The sequence below is a fragment of the Canariomyces notabilis genome (assembly GCF_033297395.1).
Source record: "Canariomyces notabilis strain CBS 508.74 unplaced genomic scaffold N656scaffold_18, whole genome shotgun sequence".
NCBI classification, from domain to species: Eukaryota; Fungi; Ascomycota; class Sordariomycetes; order Sordariales; family Chaetomiaceae; genus Canariomyces; species Canariomyces notabilis.
Genome location: NW_027041840.1, coordinates 53,188 through 71,906, shown reverse-complemented (window position 1 = coordinate 71,906; position 18,719 = coordinate 53,188). Strand labels below are relative to the sequence as shown.

The window sequence follows — 18,719 nt, the reverse complement described above, 5'->3', positions numbered from 1 at the left end:
TTGGCATTGAACCCTCCCATTGTTTGTCCCCTTGCTGCTGCAGGCACCCTGCTCTCTCAGACGGTAAACCATGCTCATCCAGGGTCCTGTGTCCTTCGAGTGCCACAAACTCGCGATGTCATGAACGCGTTGCCCTGTGTTGAATTCAAGGTCAATAGGCTCACAAGATATTGTAGTAGTACCCTACCTCAACTTTTTTCTATGACTTGCAATGCCAAAGTAAAGTAGCAGTCACGTCTGTATAGTCGAGTCTTCCCTGAAGAATCTGTACACTCTGGGGAGGAGGGGTCCAGTTGCAGTTCCCCTGAAACTCGATTTGAATGTTGTCCCCTTGACGTCATGACGGATGTCTTTGCCGACTTGGCGCCAAGTGAAAAACTGGTATAAAATACCGTTCTCTGAGTTTGCATCTGTGTTAAGGCCGTAACTGAGGTTACACTACGAAGTACGTTAGTACAGCACGGAGGTGTAAGTTTCATACTTGAATACATAAAGTATGTTACCTACTTCACTTTCATGAGGGATTCGTTTTGAAGAATGGGAATCTCATCCATGCTGAGTGAATCCGTATCTCAGTTCATGGCATTATGTCGTTGGACTACTCCGTACATATACCCGATATCCGGCAATACTGCCCACATAATTACCCCTTTGATGGGAGGTTGGAATTGAAAGAAAGTCCCTGCTACAGGTACTGTACAATACCTTCGTATTTGTTGATAAACTCTTTAGGTGGTGCTGCTCCAACCGCAATTGAATGTTTGACTTAAAACGACTACGACTCTCATCACTCTTAGGTGTAATGAGACATGAGGTCGGTTGTTCAGTGTGGCTTTGTAGATAAAAACTGCCTACGAAGTAGATCCCGAGCGTTTTGAAGACTGTCCGTCTTACGAATACCATCGGCTCAAGGAGATGCCGCAGTTCTCACTGAACCCACAAGACGATATGTCAGCCGAGGATGCCCAACCGAAAGTCCTAACCTTAATGAGGTAGTGATGCAGCCTACAATCGCTGGTACAGTAGCATCCCAGCGAAGGAAATTGCATTTGGGTCCGATTTTCATGAAATCCGCAGTCTGTTCGAATTCTCAACCGCGATGTATGCAACCGTGTTGTTTAGAGCCTCATCCAAGCCTGAGTTGGACGACTTACCAACAGCGACAATGGGCTTGCTATGGAGCCCCTAACAATAACAAACTTTAGCGTACCTCTAGCGTCAGCCTTGGCATTTTTTTGCTTCGTCTCATTTGCGCAGCGACAGCATCACTGGACCCTGCATGATGGGATTCACTCCATCTTCCAGGTTGGGAGGTTGGGTGTTGTTCATGCCGGAATGCCCAAGCCTCAGCACCCTCAAAGCCAACACCATGCCCAAGAGGGAAGAAAATATGAGCGCCTTTTATTGGACCCCGCGTCCACCTGAGCTCAGCCGTCGTGCACCATTTCTGCGAAGAGGAAAGCGTGTGCGTTCAGTTTGACGCCATCCAATGTTGCGGCTGTCGGCATCGTCCAGGAAGCGCTAGGCTAACTTACGGCCTGGAGTTGCACCGCCATCTTACCTTCTCGTGGTGCCCATCCATAGCTCCATACCCTGGTTCGGGCAAGCAATTTGCTGTTGGGTTCCGACCACGGCCGTTTGAGATGTGTTCGACGACACAAAGCTTTCTCTTACGAGTTACGACCTTTCTTTGGTGCCCACCGTTTCTTTGTGCCGGCTTCGGACCTCAACACCGGCACACCGCCGCTCTCCTCACTTCGACCTAGGTTACGCCGCTGTCGCGCTGAAGCCGGTAATCGAAGGGGCGAGCCTTTTCGCGCCGTCGAGGCGCCTCAAAGCCCGAGGAAATGGCAGCGCTCCCGGAGAACTGGGAGTGGGACTACGATGGCCAGCGATGGTTCTACCGCTACAAGCCCACCGGCCTCATACAGTACACCTTTCCCAAGCCAGGCGACGAATTCCCCGAATTTGTCGGCGACGGCCCTGCGCGAGTCGACCTTGCCCCCGAAGAAAAGCTGGTTAGCCAAAAGCAGCTGAGAAGGAGAAGCACACTGGGCGAGTCGTCGTCGAACTCGGCTGCTGTAACCACACAAAAGCAGACCTCGGTCACCCAGCGCATTGACGAACAGGATGAGGGTGCTGACCAGTTCTGGCTCCAACCTGATGGCCTCATGTACATGGGACCTGGCGCATACACTGATATTAGCCCGTTGCAGGAAAATGAGGAGGAAGAGGAGGCGAGTCTGGGACCTAGCAAGGCTAGCGAGAACACAGATGTAGCAAGAACCGACACTGAAGCGTCTACCATCGCCGCTGCGGGAGGATCTCCCAAACAGGACACCAGCCAGCCGACAAAGCCACACGCACCCCCAATAGTGAGCGCAGAGACCACTCCTCTTGTCACCAACAGCCAGCCAGCCGTCACATCCCCCGAGACAAGCAGCGTGATAGCCGTCGAAACCATCGAGATAGCGCCGGTCGACAGCACAGCGGCACCATCACCCACCGTACCGCTTCTCGACAGCCGCGAGGTCGAAGTGCCGCGTGACCCGCTTGGCTTCGTCGCTGAACTTCCAAGCGAGTTGACAGCCCGGTGTCACGAAGAAATCCATCCGACTCCCGTCGAGTTGCCTGGCCATGAAATTATGGTTGACGTCCCAACGCCTGCAGTCTATGCAAACGCTTTCAGTTTGGACCCCGTCGAGCTGCCTTCTGACAGCGTCACTGCAACGCAGGCTCTTGCAAAAGAGACCGAGCGGCCAGGGACTAACCGAGGAACTCAAGACCCTCTGCATCGTCCAAACCGACCTCTTCGACAAAACTCCCTACCACAACCTCCAAGCGGTCAGATGCCAGGAAAGTATCAACCTTACAATCCGGCGAGGCATTGGGCGGGGTCAGAGCACAAGCCAACTTTGACCTCTAACGGCCAGTATGCTATTGCTGCGATTCGAGATTCTGAACTGGCTGGCGGAAGCAAGAGACACTCACTGGCGGGGCCGGCTCCGATGCATCATCAATCAGAAATTCCTGCCTCTCTTCGACCCCCACAAGTGCCTCCAAAGGTGCCTTTGGGCGGCGTCAGCAATGACAGTTGGGCGACAGCTTCTGTCAATAGAACACGTCATGAAAGCCTATCCGGCACCGTCAAAGCAGCCGATTCTGGAGAACTCGGGAAATTTCCTTCTGTTCTTAAGCCTGCCCGTGGACGGCCCGTCCTAGCTCGACCATCGCCTCCCCAAAGCCGCCCAGATAGCCCAAAAAAGGACTATCAAGCCTATAGACCTTACCGGGATCTCCAGAAGGATATTGAAGACACGGTTCAGCTGCTATCCAAGACTAGCTACGCCCGAGGGACTACGACACCGCCGGAGACATCGAATTCCTCCAAACCCCAAACTACCAGAACCGGTGCCTTGCCGTCTTATCTTCCCACAGTACCCTACATGGGCGACAATGAAGGCTCACAGTTAGCCTTCTCTGGGCCGAGCGCGTCCTCGTCCTCGCAGCATCCGCGGGTCCCCATAGCCTCTTGTCAGAGCCACGACAACAGTAATCCACCTGGACGAGAGGCAAGTACACCAGCTTTTCAGGAGTACTCTACCCCTCTCCCGCCTTCGAGTCCAGACTTGCCGCAGCCTCTGAAACTTTCTCGTAAATCACCTGAGCCCGCAAATCGGAATAGTGTACCAACCGTCAATGCTTCTCTTAGGCCCTCAATCGCGACCGAACAGCCGGAGCCTGTCTCCCAAGAACCCGCGCCAGCCCTGTCCGACACTATGAGAGTTACCGTCCTGGGAAAGGCCAATCCGGCTACTGAAGCAGATCCCGAACATGAAAGTTCGGATCTCAATGCTCAACTCAGCGCGTGTGATCAGGCAGCGCCGACAGTCCAACCCGACCAACGAATCATCTCAGGAAATTCTCAACTCGAGCTCCATGAGATACAGGCATCGGAACCTGTCTCTACTGAATCAGTCACGTCCCCCGGGCAGTCGCAGCCTGCCGTAGCGAGGTTTGAACAAGCAGAATCGAGCGAACCCTGCGTCGTACTAGAACCCACAATTTCGTCAGCCTCCCCCCCTGCTCGAGCACCTATCGACTCAGGGGTTAACAATAAGCCAACGCTGACGAGTTCTTTTGCGGTGGAGAGCATTGACGTCGCCCCCGCATCGACAGGCACTTCTAAGGATTACAGAGAGCCTCAAAAAGCGGACGCGTCACTTGATCCTCGGAACGAAATGCCCTCGGAGACTTCAGTGGATGCGGGTCAGGGGACAAGTAGTAACCAAGTGCCAGTACCTACGCCTTCCGGGTTTGTCCCAGAAGAATTTCCCAAGCCTGGTACCCCACAACCCGGTGTTGCAGTCCCTGCCGTGACTATCCAACTTTCCTCACCACAGGTTACCCTTGATCTCCCGCCGGTAGAAACGCAAGGATCGCAAGACTATACGCAACCCATGCGAAGGGAAAGTGTGACCCTATGTACCAGTCATGCCCCCCAACCCGACACCTCGAATCCACCGTCTTCAAAGCCTGCAGCTCCCGAAACTTTGACACGCCCGCCTTTATTGAGCAGCCAACAACTCGCCGCACAACAGGCCGTGACGCCACCACCACCACAGCCCAGCCTTACCCCTCTCCCTCGAACTCCCAGCCCACTATCACGTACTTCATCCCCGCCGGCTCATGGTTCAATTTCAGGGGCAATATCACGGAATCCCTCCGTAGCTGCGGCTAGTTCCGCGCCAAATCCAAGGCCAGAGAGCGGGGCTTCACCGAATCAAGATCCCAGTAATCCTTCGGTCACAAGGCCGGGACCCTCTCCTTCTCAATTGCCAACTTCCAACTTGCCAATGACGAGCCGGAGTCAGGCCCCAGTGCAAACGATTCCAGACGGCCATCATCCTCTTGGCTCTCATCACGTCAATGTCTCACCGCCATCGCCCCCGAAATTGACCAGACCTGATCACCAAGGCCCCGATAAGCCCGGCGTTGGCCATTGGCAACCTTGGTATTCCACTAGAGATTCTGCAGCGGCTGGAACAGCGAATCAGCAGCAACATCCAGCTTTGGGAATCCCGACTCACTCACAGCACCCGCCCTTATCTGGGCCGCCGCCCTCCTTTGCCCAGCAGACACCTACGTCGTCTCCTGGTTCAGTGGCTAATCTAGGGCCCACCGGCCAGCCATCCGCTCCGCAACCGTTGCCGGTCAACGTTCCGGTCCAGACCTCTATGCACTCGGCAGGCCAGGTGCCGCCAATGCCAATGGCTCCGGGCCAGGGGCCGATCATGGCTAATGTTCCAAATTCTGTACCTCCAGGTGCGCCTCACAGGTCGTTTTCGGTGGCTTCTCCCCCATCGGCATCTTCCCATGCAATCAGGGTGTCTGGAACGGCACCTCCGCAAAGGCCGGTCGTGTTTGCACCGCCAGGGTTGCCTCAAGCGATGCCAGCAGCTCAAGCTGTACAACTTGGGATACCTTCTCGGCAGACATTCCCAGGGCAGCCCGGCATGTTGGCACCACAAGCAAGCATGCCACCACATCTGCCGACGCCCCCACAGATGATGCAGCCAAACCAAGGGATGGGCGCACCGCATGCAATACAAATGCAGCTTCCTCAATCTGTTTCCCCGGTAAAGGAGGAAAAGGGCTGGTTTGGCAGGCTTTGGAGGAGTGACACCGTCAAGAGGTCGAACTCAGCTGCCGGGAATAAGCTTCAGAAGCAAGGAGCCCGTCCTATGCCACAACAATCCTATTCGCAAGGCCAGGCGGATCCGGGCATGCAGTTTGCTAACCAGCCAATGTTTGCCCCACCGGGGGCTCAGCAGGGAATGGCACCGCAGATGATGGTGCATCATCCCCATCCTCATGTATTGCAGCACCCTCAGCCGTCGCCAAACATGCAACAGAAGTCATACTTCCAGCCACAACCGCCTCCGCAGTTCCAGCCGGGTATAGCGACGAATAACGGGAATGGAAACATGGGAATGCCCAAGTATGAGTCGCCTGTCTCTTCTCAGCCGCATATGTACCAGGCTAGCGTGACTGCTCCGCAGCAGCAGCACCCGCAGCAAATCCAGATGCAAAGGCAGAGTATGGGCGGCGGGGGTGGCTCTATCCAGATGCCGCCTCAACAGCAGGTGCAGGGGGTCCGGACCGGGTCAGGGCCATATTTCGCGGCTGGAGGTCACAATGGCGCCGTCGGGAGCGGGAGTTCTCCTGCTAATACGGGTACGGGCAAGCAAACTGGGAACAGCAATACGAAGCCCTCTTCTGCCGGATGGGGAACTACCCGTACTTCGGCATATGATGGGGCTGGCTGGGGAGATGATTTCGATGAGGATTATAAGTAATGATGTTGGGTCAAATTATTGGGTGAAGCTTTATTTTCTGCCCTATTGGGAGATTCGGCTAGCATAGGCGCCGCTTGATAAGTAATTGGACGATGATAATCCTAATGCAGTGAAGTTGGGTAGGATAGGATAGGGTGATGGATGATGGCATGGAGGGAATTCAGCTATGAATCTGCGAGGATGATACCACCTTTTCTGCTGTAGCCTCATACTGCGCAACACGCTATTCAGGCTTATATACGTCGGATACAATGAGCGAAGGGTTGAAGGAATCCGTTCCAATCAGATTCGGGTTTTGATGTCTCCTTTCCTGGACGATCTCAGGGGCGTTTATTTACTGCCTGGAGTGAACAGTCGAGGGGCAACCGGGAGTCCGTGCACGAGCTCTCATGCTCAGTCCAGAATCCAGATGATGAATCCTGCATTCCAGGCTCAACTCTTGGCGTGTTCGAACATCCCTCAACCATCTTTCTCCGGACGAGCGCAGAAACTAGCCGCCACCATGCGCGCCCTTGAATCCCTCTACCACGCCTACCTCCCGGTCCAAAACTTCCACCGTCTTGCCCACGGCGCATCCCGGATCCCACTTCGACGAGCTACAACAACAAGACCACACCCTCCGCCTCCACCCTCGAGCCCCGCAGTCCTCGGTCGACCACCAAGGCAAACAAGAAGCTACAGCCAGGAAGCAAGGGAATACAACAGAGGCAGTCACGGCGACAACAACAACAACAACTTCCCCCCACAAAATCCAACCCTATCCCGCGCAGAACGCCTCCTCTCCCGCCTCCCCCGCCCCCTGCAGCGCTACACCACCCGCCTGCGCGGCGCGCCTGTCACCCACGTGGCCGCGTTTTTGGCGCTCCACGAGATAACGGCTGTGGTGCCCCTTTTGGGACTGTTTGCCCTGTTCCACTACTATAATAATAACAATAGTAGCAATGATACCAATGAGGGTGGCGGGCTGGTGGGCTACCTGCTGGAGCATTACGGGGGGTATGTGAGTGAGGGCGTGGGGAGGTTTGAGAGGTGGTTTAGGAGGCGGGGTTGGTTTGGGTTCGGTCAGGGTCAGGATGATCATGAACATGGGGAGGGGGGTGGTAGTGGTGGTGGTGGTGGGGAGGGGGAGGGGGAGGGAGGCATGTCGTTGTTAGGGTTGTGGCAGGGGAAGCAGGGCGACAAGTATCGTGTCGTGGTCGAGGTGGCGTTGGCGTATGCCGTGACAAAGGTGCTTCTGCCGGTAAGGATCATGGCGAGCTTGTGGGCGACGCCGTGGTTTGCGGGGGTGCTGATGAGGGTTGGTAAGGTGCTGGGGAGGGGAGGGAAGAGAGGGTAGGTGAAGCGGATTATTTATCGTTTGGCGTGTCGAGAATATTGTTCCTCCCTATCCCGGATGTTGCGCCCATTACATACAATACACGGTAGATTCATGAAAAATTCATGGCCTGCCTCCACCAGGCCGCAACACCACGTCTCTCCATGGCCGCAGCAAATTCCTGAATGGCCTTGACCTCAACAAGGCCCGGCTGTTCTTCAGACTGCGGTACATCCGACTCGATCACGGCTGGCCGTGATGCTAGCTGGAAGTCCTTGTATCGCAGTTTCTGAACTGCTGTCAGTCCGCTAGTCGTCAAGTCACAAGGGCACGCTCCCCCACCAACCTGCACAGTGGCCACCCATTCCCGGACTCCGTCTTCGCTGCCCTTGCAGTACATGATGCCTGGGCAGCCGCCGCTCCGCAGGAGAGCATAGCACTTGTACCTGTCGGCTGCTTTGCGGAGATGGGCCACCTTTTTCCGCGACGTGATGTGATGAGTCCGGATCAAGGCATGGAAAAGTGCCATTGGGGCAAGCAAGTCATGGTTGTGAGGATTGTGGATTTGATCTCATGTCCTGAGTTTTGGTGGTTGGCGGTTGGTGATAAAAAGCAAAGAATCAGAGTGCGTCATGGCCTTCTCAAAACCTCGATCGCTACGGTCGAATTTCAATGGCTACTACATACACACACCGCGTTTAAACACAGAACTGCTCAACATACCTGAATCCAAAACACTGCAGAAAGAGAGAACCGCGAGAGTGATTCTCTGGCAGTTGTGCTCTCAGTACTAACAAAGAGAAAGGGCTCACACGACGTTTAAAGGTACAGTACTGTCAATCTGGTCGCACTGTATTCTGAACCACGTGCCCACGCGTGCGACCCCATTCAGTGGTAGCACTGGTAGAGAAGTCCATTGAGAATCCAACGCGAGCTGGTCACGCCTGCCGTGCCTCCGCTCCACTGACTCGCACTCAGGTGAATCCAAAGTCGCGCAAGCAGGCACCAATTTGGCTACTTGCCAGATGCTCACTGCTGGCCTCAAAGACCTGTTGCCTGCGATGCCGTCCTCAACCATTTATACCCACACCTCTCACCACCTCATCGTCTTGTTTACTCGGCTCGTTTGACGGCATCAATACACAAGATCACACATATGCAGCCAGTGAATCATGCCCTTTTTATTTTCCTATGTCTGTGATTTGCTCCAATCGCTGGATAATAACCGCCTTGCTCGCTCGGGACTGAGGAGCAAAGCGACCATAATTCAGGATTGGTTCAGGGGACATCAGGCGCAGTTATACCGAGATGAATTGGATACTGCAGCCCTGCTTTCTGCCCTTCTCCCGGAGAAACGGACTGACAGGGTATACTTTCTTCGAGAGAAGAAGCTTCAGACTGTGATTGGCCGCGCCTTGGGCCTGGGTCGGTCTCGCATTGCACAGCTGGGAAGATGGAGTAATCCCGAAGCACGCGTCGACCTAGCAGAATGCGTTGAAAGTATTCTTAACGAAACAGTGAGTTCACTCCACAGCGTGACAGTCTAGGTTCTGACTGGCTCTGCCTAGCCGAACCCAGTGTCCCCAACTGAAAGGGGCGTCACGGTGGAAGAGATCGATCAACTTCTCCACGCCATCGCAGCCACATGTCGATTCAGCTCGCCTGCTGTGCGCAGTTCTGCTTCGGCCGGCCGGCTCGCCAACAAGGAGCTCGCGCTCGGAGACCTCTACAAGCGATTGCCTGCCAGAGATGCCAAATGGCTGACTCGGTTGATCCTCAAGAACTACGAGCCAGTAGTTCTTGATCAGCATGTGGTCTGCCAAAGTTACCACCCGCTCCTTCCAGCGATACTGAATGTTCAGGACGACTTGGCAGCTGCTTCGCGAATTTTGGATTCGTATAGACGTGGCCAGAAAGTCACCGAAGCCGCAACCGGGCTAACCGGACTTGCACAGTCTCTGAAGCCCACTCTTGGGGTGAAGATTGGCCGCCAGAAATGGATTAAAGGGCGAAGCATCAAGCATTGCCTGTCGATGGTACAAGGTCGCATAAGCTGCGAAGAAAAGATGGATGGGGAGTATTGCCAGATCCATATTGATCTGAGCAAAGACCATGACTGTATCCAGATCTTCTCAAAAAGCGGAAAGGACAGCACAAGAGACCGTCTAGCCCTGCATGAGTACGTCACCCGCTGACAACGCACAACAATGCAGCTGACAAGGAGACAGGTCTATTCGAAACTCGTTGCACCTTGGGAAACCTTCCTGCCCACTGAAGAAGGGCTGCATCTTAGAAGGAGAGCTCGTGGTCTACAGTGACAAAGTGCGTTCTGCTCCGAGTCTCGAAGCTGCAAGTGCTTACCACGATCTTTAGGACTCCAAGGTTCTGGATTTCCACAAGATAAGGAAGCATGTATCGAGGTCAGGGTCCTTCCTGGGTACTAGTCGAGACTCCCAGTAGGTTTTCGCTTTCGCCGTGCACACAAGGCATGTAGGTACTAACTGCAAATAGGCCTCACCCCTGGGAGCATCTTATGATTGTCTATTACGATCTACTCATGATTGACGATGAATCCCTCTTGTTTGTCAAGCACTCAGAGAGGTTCCAGCGCCTGAAGGATCTCATTGCAGTGGTCCCAGGGAGATACGCATTGGTGAAGCGGGTAATTATTGACTGCGACAGACCATCCGCAACATCTGATCTGCGCCGGGCCTTTGCGAAATGCATTACTGCACGTGGAGAGGGTCTCGTCCTGAAAGCGGACGATCCTTATTTTGACTGGAGTCCTTCGCGACGACCTTACGCTTGCTGCGCGATCAAACTAAAGAAGGAGTACATTGGCCATTTTGGCGACATCGGCGACTTCACAGTGGTTGGCGCCCGCTATGATGCCGCGAAAGCCAGGGCCTACACAATTCCGAAGGTCAAATGGACCCATTTTTACGTTGGTTGTCTCGAGAACAAGGACGAAGTGCGGCGGTTTGGAAAGCGGCCACAGTTTGTCGTCACGAATGTTGTTGAGCTCAACGCGACACAACTTGATGTGTTTACCACGTCCATCAACCCAGAAGCTGTACCAGCGGAGAGCAATACCACAATTTCGTTAAGGATTGAGCCGGGCATTGATAACGGAAAACGTCCATCCGTGATTTTCCCAACACCCCCGGTGGTCGACCTTCGATGCTTTTCCTTTGAGAAAGAAGGAAACAAAGGATTTTGGAGCCCCAGGTTCCCGTCGGTTACTAAGATCCATTCGGACAGGACTTATCATGACGCGCTCTCGTTCGACGAGTTACAAGATATGGCGATCAAGGAGAAAGAGCTCCCTCCTCCAGAAGACAACCAGGAGCTTCTGGGATGGATCGCCGCGCTGGAGCAGTCCGAGCCCACAGCTACCGTTGGTGAAACAAGCCAGTCGTCCGTTTCCACGGGAGCAGCACCCATGACGCCTTCCCATAAATCCTCGCAGTCATGCCAATCACCAGTGTCGCCGGGTCCAAGATTGCGCGGGCCCAGGGAGATAGACTCGCCCACCTCAAGACGCTCGACTTCTACACAAACAGGCCAGCTGACCCCGCCGAGGTCCTCGGCTATTCAGGTCCCCGAATCGGCTACTCCAAACGTACTACTTGACATGAACGAGGCCGCTCAGAACCGCAAGAGGCCTCACGAAGCATTAGGGTGCGATAATATGCACGAGAGGGCCAAGATGCAGAGATGCTCGAGCGATCACATCTCTACGACTCGCCCGTCGCAGAGCAACAGCATGAATCTCACAGCGACGGGACTCGTTGGTGCCTCAGCCTCCCCATCGCGCCGAAACAGTCATGCTGGTTTGCGGATACCGAGGCTCTCTGCCTCAAGATCGATGCCTCGGGTAGACATGGAAGGCGAGGACAGCAGAGTTCGTGACGCTGCTAGGCTGTCTGTTCCGGCGTCCCAATCCTTCCATGGTGTCCTCGTGCCGGTCTTTGCGTCGTCAGCTTCCTCATCCGGCAGCAGCGTCTTGCCCTCGAAACATAACAACATCAGTTTCAACCAGGTGTCTGCGACGACCGCTGAGACAACCGCCACCAGAAATTGCCGCTCCCTTGGCGACTCATGCAAGCTCTCAACGTACTCTATCATGCTATCACCATGCATAGCCAACTTCCCCTGGGTTACCGAGAACTTGCTCGTCAGTCACGGAGTGACGGAGTTTATCCGCGACCCCAAAGCATGGCTACGTGACGGGCAGGCCTCAGGAGCAACCGCAGCTGTGCCCTCAACATCAGATATATCTGCTAACAGCACTGCGGAGTCAGCCGGGCATCCAAGCTCCTTGAATAAGAAGCGCCGTCGGTGCAAAAAACTTGTTTTGGTTGACGCAAGGCGCAGGGAGGCCACGGAGGCTTTCCTCGCCTCTATCAAGGCCGCTCAGTTGAAGCGCCGGAACGGCGAGCGGGAATACGTCCCGGTTTTTGATTGGCGGGTCTTGGAAAGTGTTATGGAGGAGGAGAGGAGGTGTTGCCTTGGCAAGGAGAAGCCTGGCGGGCGGTTCGAGATTTCCAGTGGACAGAGTATCTGGAAGCAGTATTGGATAGGGTTGGCATAGGGGCGTTGGGTACTCTTTTACCGTTCGATCAATGAATGCAAGATGAAGAAATGCGGGGCCTCAACCTCAAGTGCCGGTCTCGCAGACGGTCTACTTATCAGCATCCTTCACCCCGCCCTTTCTCTTATCATCGAAGTCTTGGTGCAAGCTCACTTTCGTGTCGCCAGGGGCCCCATCTCGATCATACCGGACCATCGCTACGCTGTTTATTCGGTCATGGCATCATTTGGAGAGGGTTATCCGCAGAGCCGGAATGCCATGTTCAGTCGGATTGACGGCGAGTTCCCTTACCAGCTCGGATCAGACTCATCATGCAGCTCTCCGAACGTTTGACATTGGCGTCAGTATTGACGCCCGACTCAAGCCATTCCCGAATGTCGTCCAGTCGGCCCGGCTCCGTCTCTTGTCCGTGACGGGTGGGTCTAGGGTGCCGTTCGCGGATTTGCCGACTCGGAGACTGTCACTGCACTGAGCAAGTATCGCTTAGTTTTTTTAGTGTCCAAAACTTGAGCGCTTTAAGTGCACCCTTTTGCCTCCTCCTTATCCTTTTCCTCTCGTACGTCGGTCGCATTGCCAGTGCGCAGAGAAATATCTGTACGATAAAAATTTCCCTTTCCGTCACGGAGGAGCGGCCCCACTTCTCGCCATGACTCCTTCGGACGATCGAGTCGTCGGAGAACCCGAAAATGTGGCCTCGGAAAAGGCTGTTGACCGCAATGACGCTGCGCCGCCCGGCCGATGGGGCCGGTTTCGGGAAGCCTTCCTCAGGGTGGCGGCATTCGGCCGGGTAGAGCTCAGGGGCATCACGCCAATCCCGGTGAAGGAACGGACTGTGGAGAGGACCATCAATATCTTCACGCTATGGTGGTCCATGAACACGAATATCCTCGCGTGGGTGAACTCTGTTGCTTTGCGATACGGGAGTTGCATGTCTGACTTGTGAGCCAGTATCACCTTTGGGATGCTCGCTCCCGGCTTTGGGCTCGATCTCAGGAACAGCGCCTTGGTCATTCTGTTTTTCACCCTGTTGACGGCCGTCCCTCCCGCATATTGTTGCACGCTGGGCCCTAAGACGGGCATGAGGCAGATGATGCAGGCTCGCTACAGCTTTGGGTGAGCATGCCCCATCACTTCTTATTATTAGCAGGCAAAACCAGGAAATATCATTGACCTCAAGCCAGGCGCTACCTTGTATCCATCCCTGTCGTGCTCAACCTGGCAAACACGATTGGCTTCTCCGTTGTCATGGCCGTCATCGGCGGGCAGTGTCTGTCGGCCGTGGCGGACGGCACGCTGAGCGTCGCCGTGGGCATTGTTATCACGGCCCTGTTCACCATGCTAGTCTCCTTCTGCGGCTTCCGCGTGCTGCACGTCTTTGAGCGCTACGCCTGGATCCCCGCGCTCATCGCCATCATTGTAGCCGTCGGCACTGGCGGGAGCGGACTGCGAAACCAGGTTGCGTACGACGCGCCCCCACCCGCGTCGGCTGTCTTGTCCTTTGGCATGATTGTCGCCTCATACATGATCCCCTGGGCGTGCCTGTCGTCTGATTTCACGACCTACCTCAAGCCCGACACCCCTTCGTATGTATCCACTCCCCTTTGGCCGCAACCTCCCCACCTCACCTTGCTGAAAATCCTTCCTTCCTCAACGAGCATTCTATCTAACCTTTGAAAAAAGCTCAAAAATATTCCTCTACTCCTACCTCGGCCTGTGTCTCCCCGCCATCCTGCTCATGGTACTCGGCTCAGCAATCGGCAACGCCGTGGCCAACAACCCGACCTGGCAGGCCGGCTACGACCAGACGCTGGTGGGCGGGGTGCTGGCCGCCATGCTCTCCCCCGCAGGCGGCTTCGGCAAGTTCCTGGTCGTGCTGCTCTCCTTCTCGCTGCTGGGCAACCTGGCGGGCACCTCGTACAGCGTGACGCTCAACCTGCAGCTGCTCGTGCCGCCCCTGGTCCGCGTGCCGCGGTACCTGTTCTCAATTGTCTCGACGGCAATCATCATCCCCGTCGCGATCCGTGCCGCGGATGATTTCTTTATCAATCTTGAGAATTTCCTGGCCTTGATCGGCTACTGGACCTCGGCGTGGCTCGGCGTCGTGCTGGTCGAGCACCTTGTGTTTCGCAAGGGGGACTGTGCGGCCTATGATGTCGACGCGTGGAACGACGCCGACTTGTTGCCGTGGGGCGTGGCCGCCGTGACTGCGTCGGCGCTGAGCTTTGCGCTCGTGGTGCCCAGCATGGCGCAGGTGTGGTGGACGGGCCCGATTGCGCGTACCACGGGCGATATTGGGTTCGAGTTGGCCTTTGCCGTCACGGCCGTCTTGTACCTTGGCCTGAGGTGGGTGGAGAAGAGGTTGGCAGGGAGATAGGCGATGACGGGATCGGCAGTGATGCGTTGGCGAAGGCTATTTCTTCTGCATGCAAAACCGCAAAGGTAATGGAGACAGGGTAAGGTGGTTGGGGCTTAATAGCAATCATGATACTTATCGTGTTGCCCTTGGAAAGCCAGCCGTTGGATGTTGGCTAGTATAACTCGAATGGACGCCATATGATACCCTCCCGGATCAAGAGCGCTTCAAGGTAAATGTAATAAAAATGAAGCGATTCCCCGCGGTCCAAAATTATCCACGCAAATCCAAAATCACCATGCTCGTGGCCAATGCCGGCAGCAACGGTACAGACAAGCTGCCCCCTTCCAGCTTCCACAGGACACTGCCCCACGGCATGCTCGCGATGACAGTCGCGTTCGACGCCGGCACCTCAACCCCGCCCTCAACGTCCACGTAGCCCCCATTCACCACGCTCACCAGCATTTGCTTCCCCACGGTCCAGTACGCCGCATCAACCACATCCGTCCCGTTTGCCCTGACCTTGATGGCATTCGGCCCGTCCCCGCCAACGAGAAACTGCAGCACGGGCGGGCGGGTCACGACGCTGGCCAGCTCGCCGTGGGCGGCGGCCAGGGCGGCGCTGGTGGGCCACAACCACGAAACGATGCCGCGCGCGCCGTGGTTGAATGCGAGGACATTCATGACGTGCTCCTCGTCGCGTGAGGGGTCCCTGAGCCAGTAGCCCTGGCCGTGGAAGCTCTGCGGGTTGTGGGCCTTGGTTTTTGGCCAGCGGCCGAGCCAGGACTCGTAGCGGGCGAAGTCGTCGAGGCGCGACGCCACGTCCTGCACGGTGCCCTCGCAGTTGTCGCAGCCGCAGTCGCCGTACGTGGTGTTGCAGGCCGTGCCCCACTTGGAAAAGGTTGCGTTGATCCCGATCGGGTAAACATCCTCCATGATGAAGTCGGCGGGCTCCGAGTATTCGGCAAAGTAGTAGTTTTGGCAGTTGAGCGTGATGGCAACCGGGTGGTAGGGGTCCAGTTTGCGGATCAGGGAGGCTGCAGCGACCGGGGCGGAGAAGGGGTCTTGCCAGCCGTCGGGTCTGCCGTGGAGTGAGAAGGTTAGAAGAATGAGGGAGGGTCTGGGGGCTGGAAGGAAAGGGTCGAAAGTTACTCGTCTGTCGCCCAGTAGGAGAATATTGCTTCGGCGTTGCGTGCCGCGAGCACATTCTCCTCTACGTAGGTCAGGTTCTTGTAGCCCTCGCGCAGGTTGTACATGAAGCGGAGGTTGATCTTGTCCATGTAGGCGAACATGGGCGCCGAATCGTGGTAGGTGGTCAGGGGCGTCATGGCGTTGAGGCCAAGGTCTGCGTACTGCTGAATCTCGGTCGTATTGTTGTTGCGGAGAAAGCCGTCGTACGAGGCGTAGAAGCCGTAGAAGAGAAGCGGCTCAAATTTGCGACCGGAGGCGGCGTTCTTGAACCACAGCCCGCCTTTAAGATTGTCGATCCTCGTGACACTGCCATTCTGCTTGTCTGGTAGGTAGTATATGGAGCTGGTCGCAGTCCACGTTGGGACACCAGTCTCGGGTGCGCCGTATAGGACGACCCTGATAGGCTCCAGACTCGGCTTCAGGCGAGAGAGCTCAAAACGGAAGATGTTTCCCGTAGAGTTAACGGGCACGGTGTTCTGTACCAAGGGGTTGTCATTCTCCACGAGGTTAATGGAAAAGATCAGCCTGTTAGCCCCCTCCGAAGGACTTGTGATGTTCGGCCAGGGCGTGCCGTGGTACTGCGAAAACTCGGCATTGACCACAAACTCGCCATACTCCTCGCTGTCTAGGTAAAGACTGTACCGAGGACGGAATTGGACACGCAAGAGCGGAGGGCCAGGGACAGGTGTAGGGGGCAGTATCTGGCCGCCCGGATCAAAGCTCGGGTACCTGGGGTGAGTTGGCGACTCTGTCGAGGTTCACAGGATCTGGGATCTGGGATCTGGATGACAGCCCACTCACCCTGCCTCATAGACTTTACCGCACCATCGCGGCCAGTCGGTGTGATGGCCCGTCTGCTGGCAATTGGCGGCGACGGCTGCCACCAGCCACGAAGACCAAACCCGCATCCCGACCATTGTTGAGATGCCAGCAGCTGGCGGTCAAGATCGGCAGCGGGGTTGAGGAAGGTTACAATGGAAGCCCCTCAAGCTGGTGAATCCATTCCTTCGGAGCTCAACTTTACCCGTAGCGCCGTAAAGCCTGAACTCCATCCATCCTTGGCTCCTCATATCATATATGACGTGCCTTCCCCGTCTGGACAAGCAGCGCCATTGAATGGTCTGACAACAACAACATCGCAATCGCCATCAAGCAACCTTATTCTGTTCGCGCACCAGCGCGGGCATAAATGCCCCGATGGAATATGAAAGTGACAGGAACCTGTTCATTGCAGGCGCCTTGGGGAAATCATGGCCGTGTTTCCAGGTAAGCCCCGAAATATGTAAAACTCGGTGTCATCGTTTTCTGATTGTCTTTGTGGAGTGGCAGCAATTGGCTGATACTTATCGTCGGTCGGCCACGGAACGCGGCGATGGGATGATGCCAAGCGCCATGGTTTAGGGTACGTCAGTCTCTCGATGATTGAGTTCGGATGGTTTCCAGAATCTCGAGATATCGGGAACTGGTCTGCCCCTGTCGATCGCCAGGAACAGCCATCATCGCGGATCTCCACAAACACGAGACGACAAAGCAAAGCCTTGTGGGGAAACCCGGCACTTGGAAGGCTCCGCCGCTAAAAATAAGCCCGGCCAAGCCACCACCACAGTGGAGTCGAGGACCAACCAGGGCCCAGCTTTCAGGGGTTCATCGCCATGCTGAACGCGCAAGCAGTGTCGCAGACTCGAAGAATAAAACCAGCCGACACCGCTGGCGCCTCTCAGGCAGCAGCTTCATCCTATTGTATCGCGGGTTTGAAGATACATGCACTAGTTATACTACGGTCCACAAAGAGCGAGCAGTGACTGGAGTTGCATAACGTTAGTTGCGACTCCAGAAAAAGAAGATCGAGAAAAAAAGAAAATGGCCCCGACCCAACCGCCGGCCCCGAGCACGCTCCTCAACCTTGCCCGTTCTGCCGCCCCGCATGTCGTAGCCACCACCTCCGGGGCCATCGCCCTCTCCCGCCGCGACCTGACCGTCAACGATGCCCAGAAAGTCACACTAGGCGTCATCGCCGCCTACATAGTTGCCATCGCCCTACTATGGAACCTGCCCTACGTCCGCTGGGTGCTGTGGCCGTTCAAGGTAAAGACACACGCACACACACAGAGCACAGTCCTCTTCCCCTCCGAAATCATAATCATATGTCCTAACATAAGCGCACAACCAGATGCTCGTAATAGCCTTCCACGAGTTTGGGCACGCCATCATGTGCGTGCTGACGGGGGGAAAAGTCAAGAGCATCGAGCTGGACCCGCGCGAGGGCGGGGTGACGCACATGCTCGGGGGGCGAAGCGCGCTGACGCTGCCCGCGGGCTACCTAGGCTCGTCGCTGGTGGGCGCGCTGCTGACGTTTGCCGGGTTCAACATCAACGCGAGCAAGATTGCCAGCATCGCCGTCGGCGTATGCTTCCTGCTCACCCTGTGGTGGGGCCGCCGCGACTGGCTGACCATCGGCACCATCCTCGCCGCGGTGGGTCTGCTCGTCGGCTGCTGGTTCATTGCCCACGCCGAGGCCCTGCGGTTTGTGGTGCTGTTTATCGGCGTCATGAGCTCGTTGTATAGCGTGTGGGATATTGTGAGTTACCCTCCCTTTTTGGTTGGTTGCTGGGTTGGGGCCCGATCTCGTTTTGCTGACCATCTGTGGCGGGTAGTGCGATGACCTCATCCTCCGCAAGATCAACAGCTCCGACGCGAGCGTCTTTGCTAAGCGCTACGGCGGCTCTTCCCAGTGCTGGGGCGTCATCTGGTCCATCATCTCGCTCTGCTTCATGGCGGCCGGCATTGTGGCCGGCATTGCGGCGTTCCCGCAGTCTGCTGAGCAGCAGAGGCAGGACTCGCAGCACTTTATTCCCACAAAGTTTTGAAGATCGAGCGTTACGCTTACAAGTCTCACTTTGAACCGGT

The 18,719-nt window shown here is 55.9% G+C and overlaps 7 protein-coding genes across 7 annotated transcripts; 5 read left to right on the top strand and 2 right to left on the bottom strand.

The window, feature by feature from the left end:
• Nucleotides 1–1,847: 1,847 nt before the first annotated feature.
• Nucleotides 1,848–6,359, top strand: N656DRAFT_769931 (uncharacterized protein; the record flags this gene model as incomplete). The annotated part of the gene is made up of 1 exon (XM_064813738.1): nucleotides 1,848–6,359. The coding sequence occupies one exon, from the start codon at nucleotides 1,848–1,850 to the stop codon at nucleotides 6,357–6,359; it is 4,512 nt and encodes a 1,503-aa protein (XP_064668185.1).
• Nucleotides 6,360–6,861: 502 nt separating this feature from the next.
• On the top strand, nucleotides 6,862–7,695 carry N656DRAFT_799749 (uncharacterized protein; the record flags this gene model as incomplete). The annotated part of the gene is made up of 1 exon (XM_064817916.1): nucleotides 6,862–7,695. One exon carries the CDS (start codon nucleotides 6,862–6,864, stop codon nucleotides 7,693–7,695), a length of 834 nt encoding a protein of 277 aa, XP_064668184.1.
• N656DRAFT_756798 (uncharacterized protein) lies at nucleotides 7,484–8,450 on the bottom strand. Its single transcript, XM_064813128.1, has 2 exons — nucleotides 8,021–8,450; nucleotides 7,484–7,963 (listed from the first exon to the last, which is right to left on the bottom strand). Exons 1-2 carry the CDS (start codon nucleotides 8,201–8,203, stop codon nucleotides 7,787–7,789), a joined length of 360 nt encoding a protein of 119 aa, XP_064668183.1. The 5' UTR covers nucleotides 8,204–8,450; the 3' UTR covers nucleotides 7,484–7,786.
• Nucleotides 8,451–8,846: 396 nt separating this feature from the next.
• On the top strand, nucleotides 8,847–12,268 carry N656DRAFT_799747 (uncharacterized protein; the record flags this gene model as incomplete). Its single annotated transcript, XM_064817915.1, has 5 exons — nucleotides 8,847–9,191; nucleotides 9,243–9,853; nucleotides 9,903–9,996; nucleotides 10,048–10,130; nucleotides 10,186–12,268. The coding sequence occupies 5 exons, from the start codon at nucleotides 8,847–8,849 to the stop codon at nucleotides 12,266–12,268; spliced, it is 3,216 nt and encodes a 1,071-aa protein (XP_064668182.1).
• A 646-nt stretch (nucleotides 12,269–12,914) lies between these two features.
• Nucleotides 12,915–14,642, top strand: N656DRAFT_713443 (uncharacterized protein; the record flags this gene model as incomplete). The annotated part of the gene is made up of 4 exons (XM_064811894.1): nucleotides 12,915–13,159; nucleotides 13,217–13,381; nucleotides 13,450–13,851; nucleotides 13,949–14,642. 4 exons carry the CDS (start codon nucleotides 12,915–12,917, stop codon nucleotides 14,640–14,642), a joined length of 1,506 nt encoding a protein of 501 aa, XP_064668181.1.
• Nucleotides 14,643–14,894: 252 nt separating this feature from the next.
• Nucleotides 14,895–16,720, bottom strand: N656DRAFT_713307 (uncharacterized protein; the record flags this gene model as incomplete). The annotated part of the gene is made up of 3 exons (XM_064811883.1): nucleotides 14,895–15,702; nucleotides 15,774–16,541; nucleotides 16,614–16,720. The coding sequence occupies 3 exons, from the start codon at nucleotides 16,718–16,720 to the stop codon at nucleotides 14,895–14,897; spliced, it is 1,683 nt and encodes a 560-aa protein (XP_064668180.1).
• Nucleotides 16,721–17,672: 952 nt separating this feature from the next.
• N656DRAFT_713164 (uncharacterized protein) lies at nucleotides 17,673–18,679 on the top strand (the record flags this gene model as incomplete). Its single annotated transcript, XM_064811874.1, has 3 exons — nucleotides 17,673–17,897; nucleotides 17,983–18,390; nucleotides 18,467–18,679. The coding sequence occupies 3 exons, from the start codon at nucleotides 17,673–17,675 to the stop codon at nucleotides 18,677–18,679; spliced, it is 846 nt and encodes a 281-aa protein (XP_064668179.1).
• Between the last annotated feature and the right edge of the window lie 40 nt (nucleotides 18,680–18,719).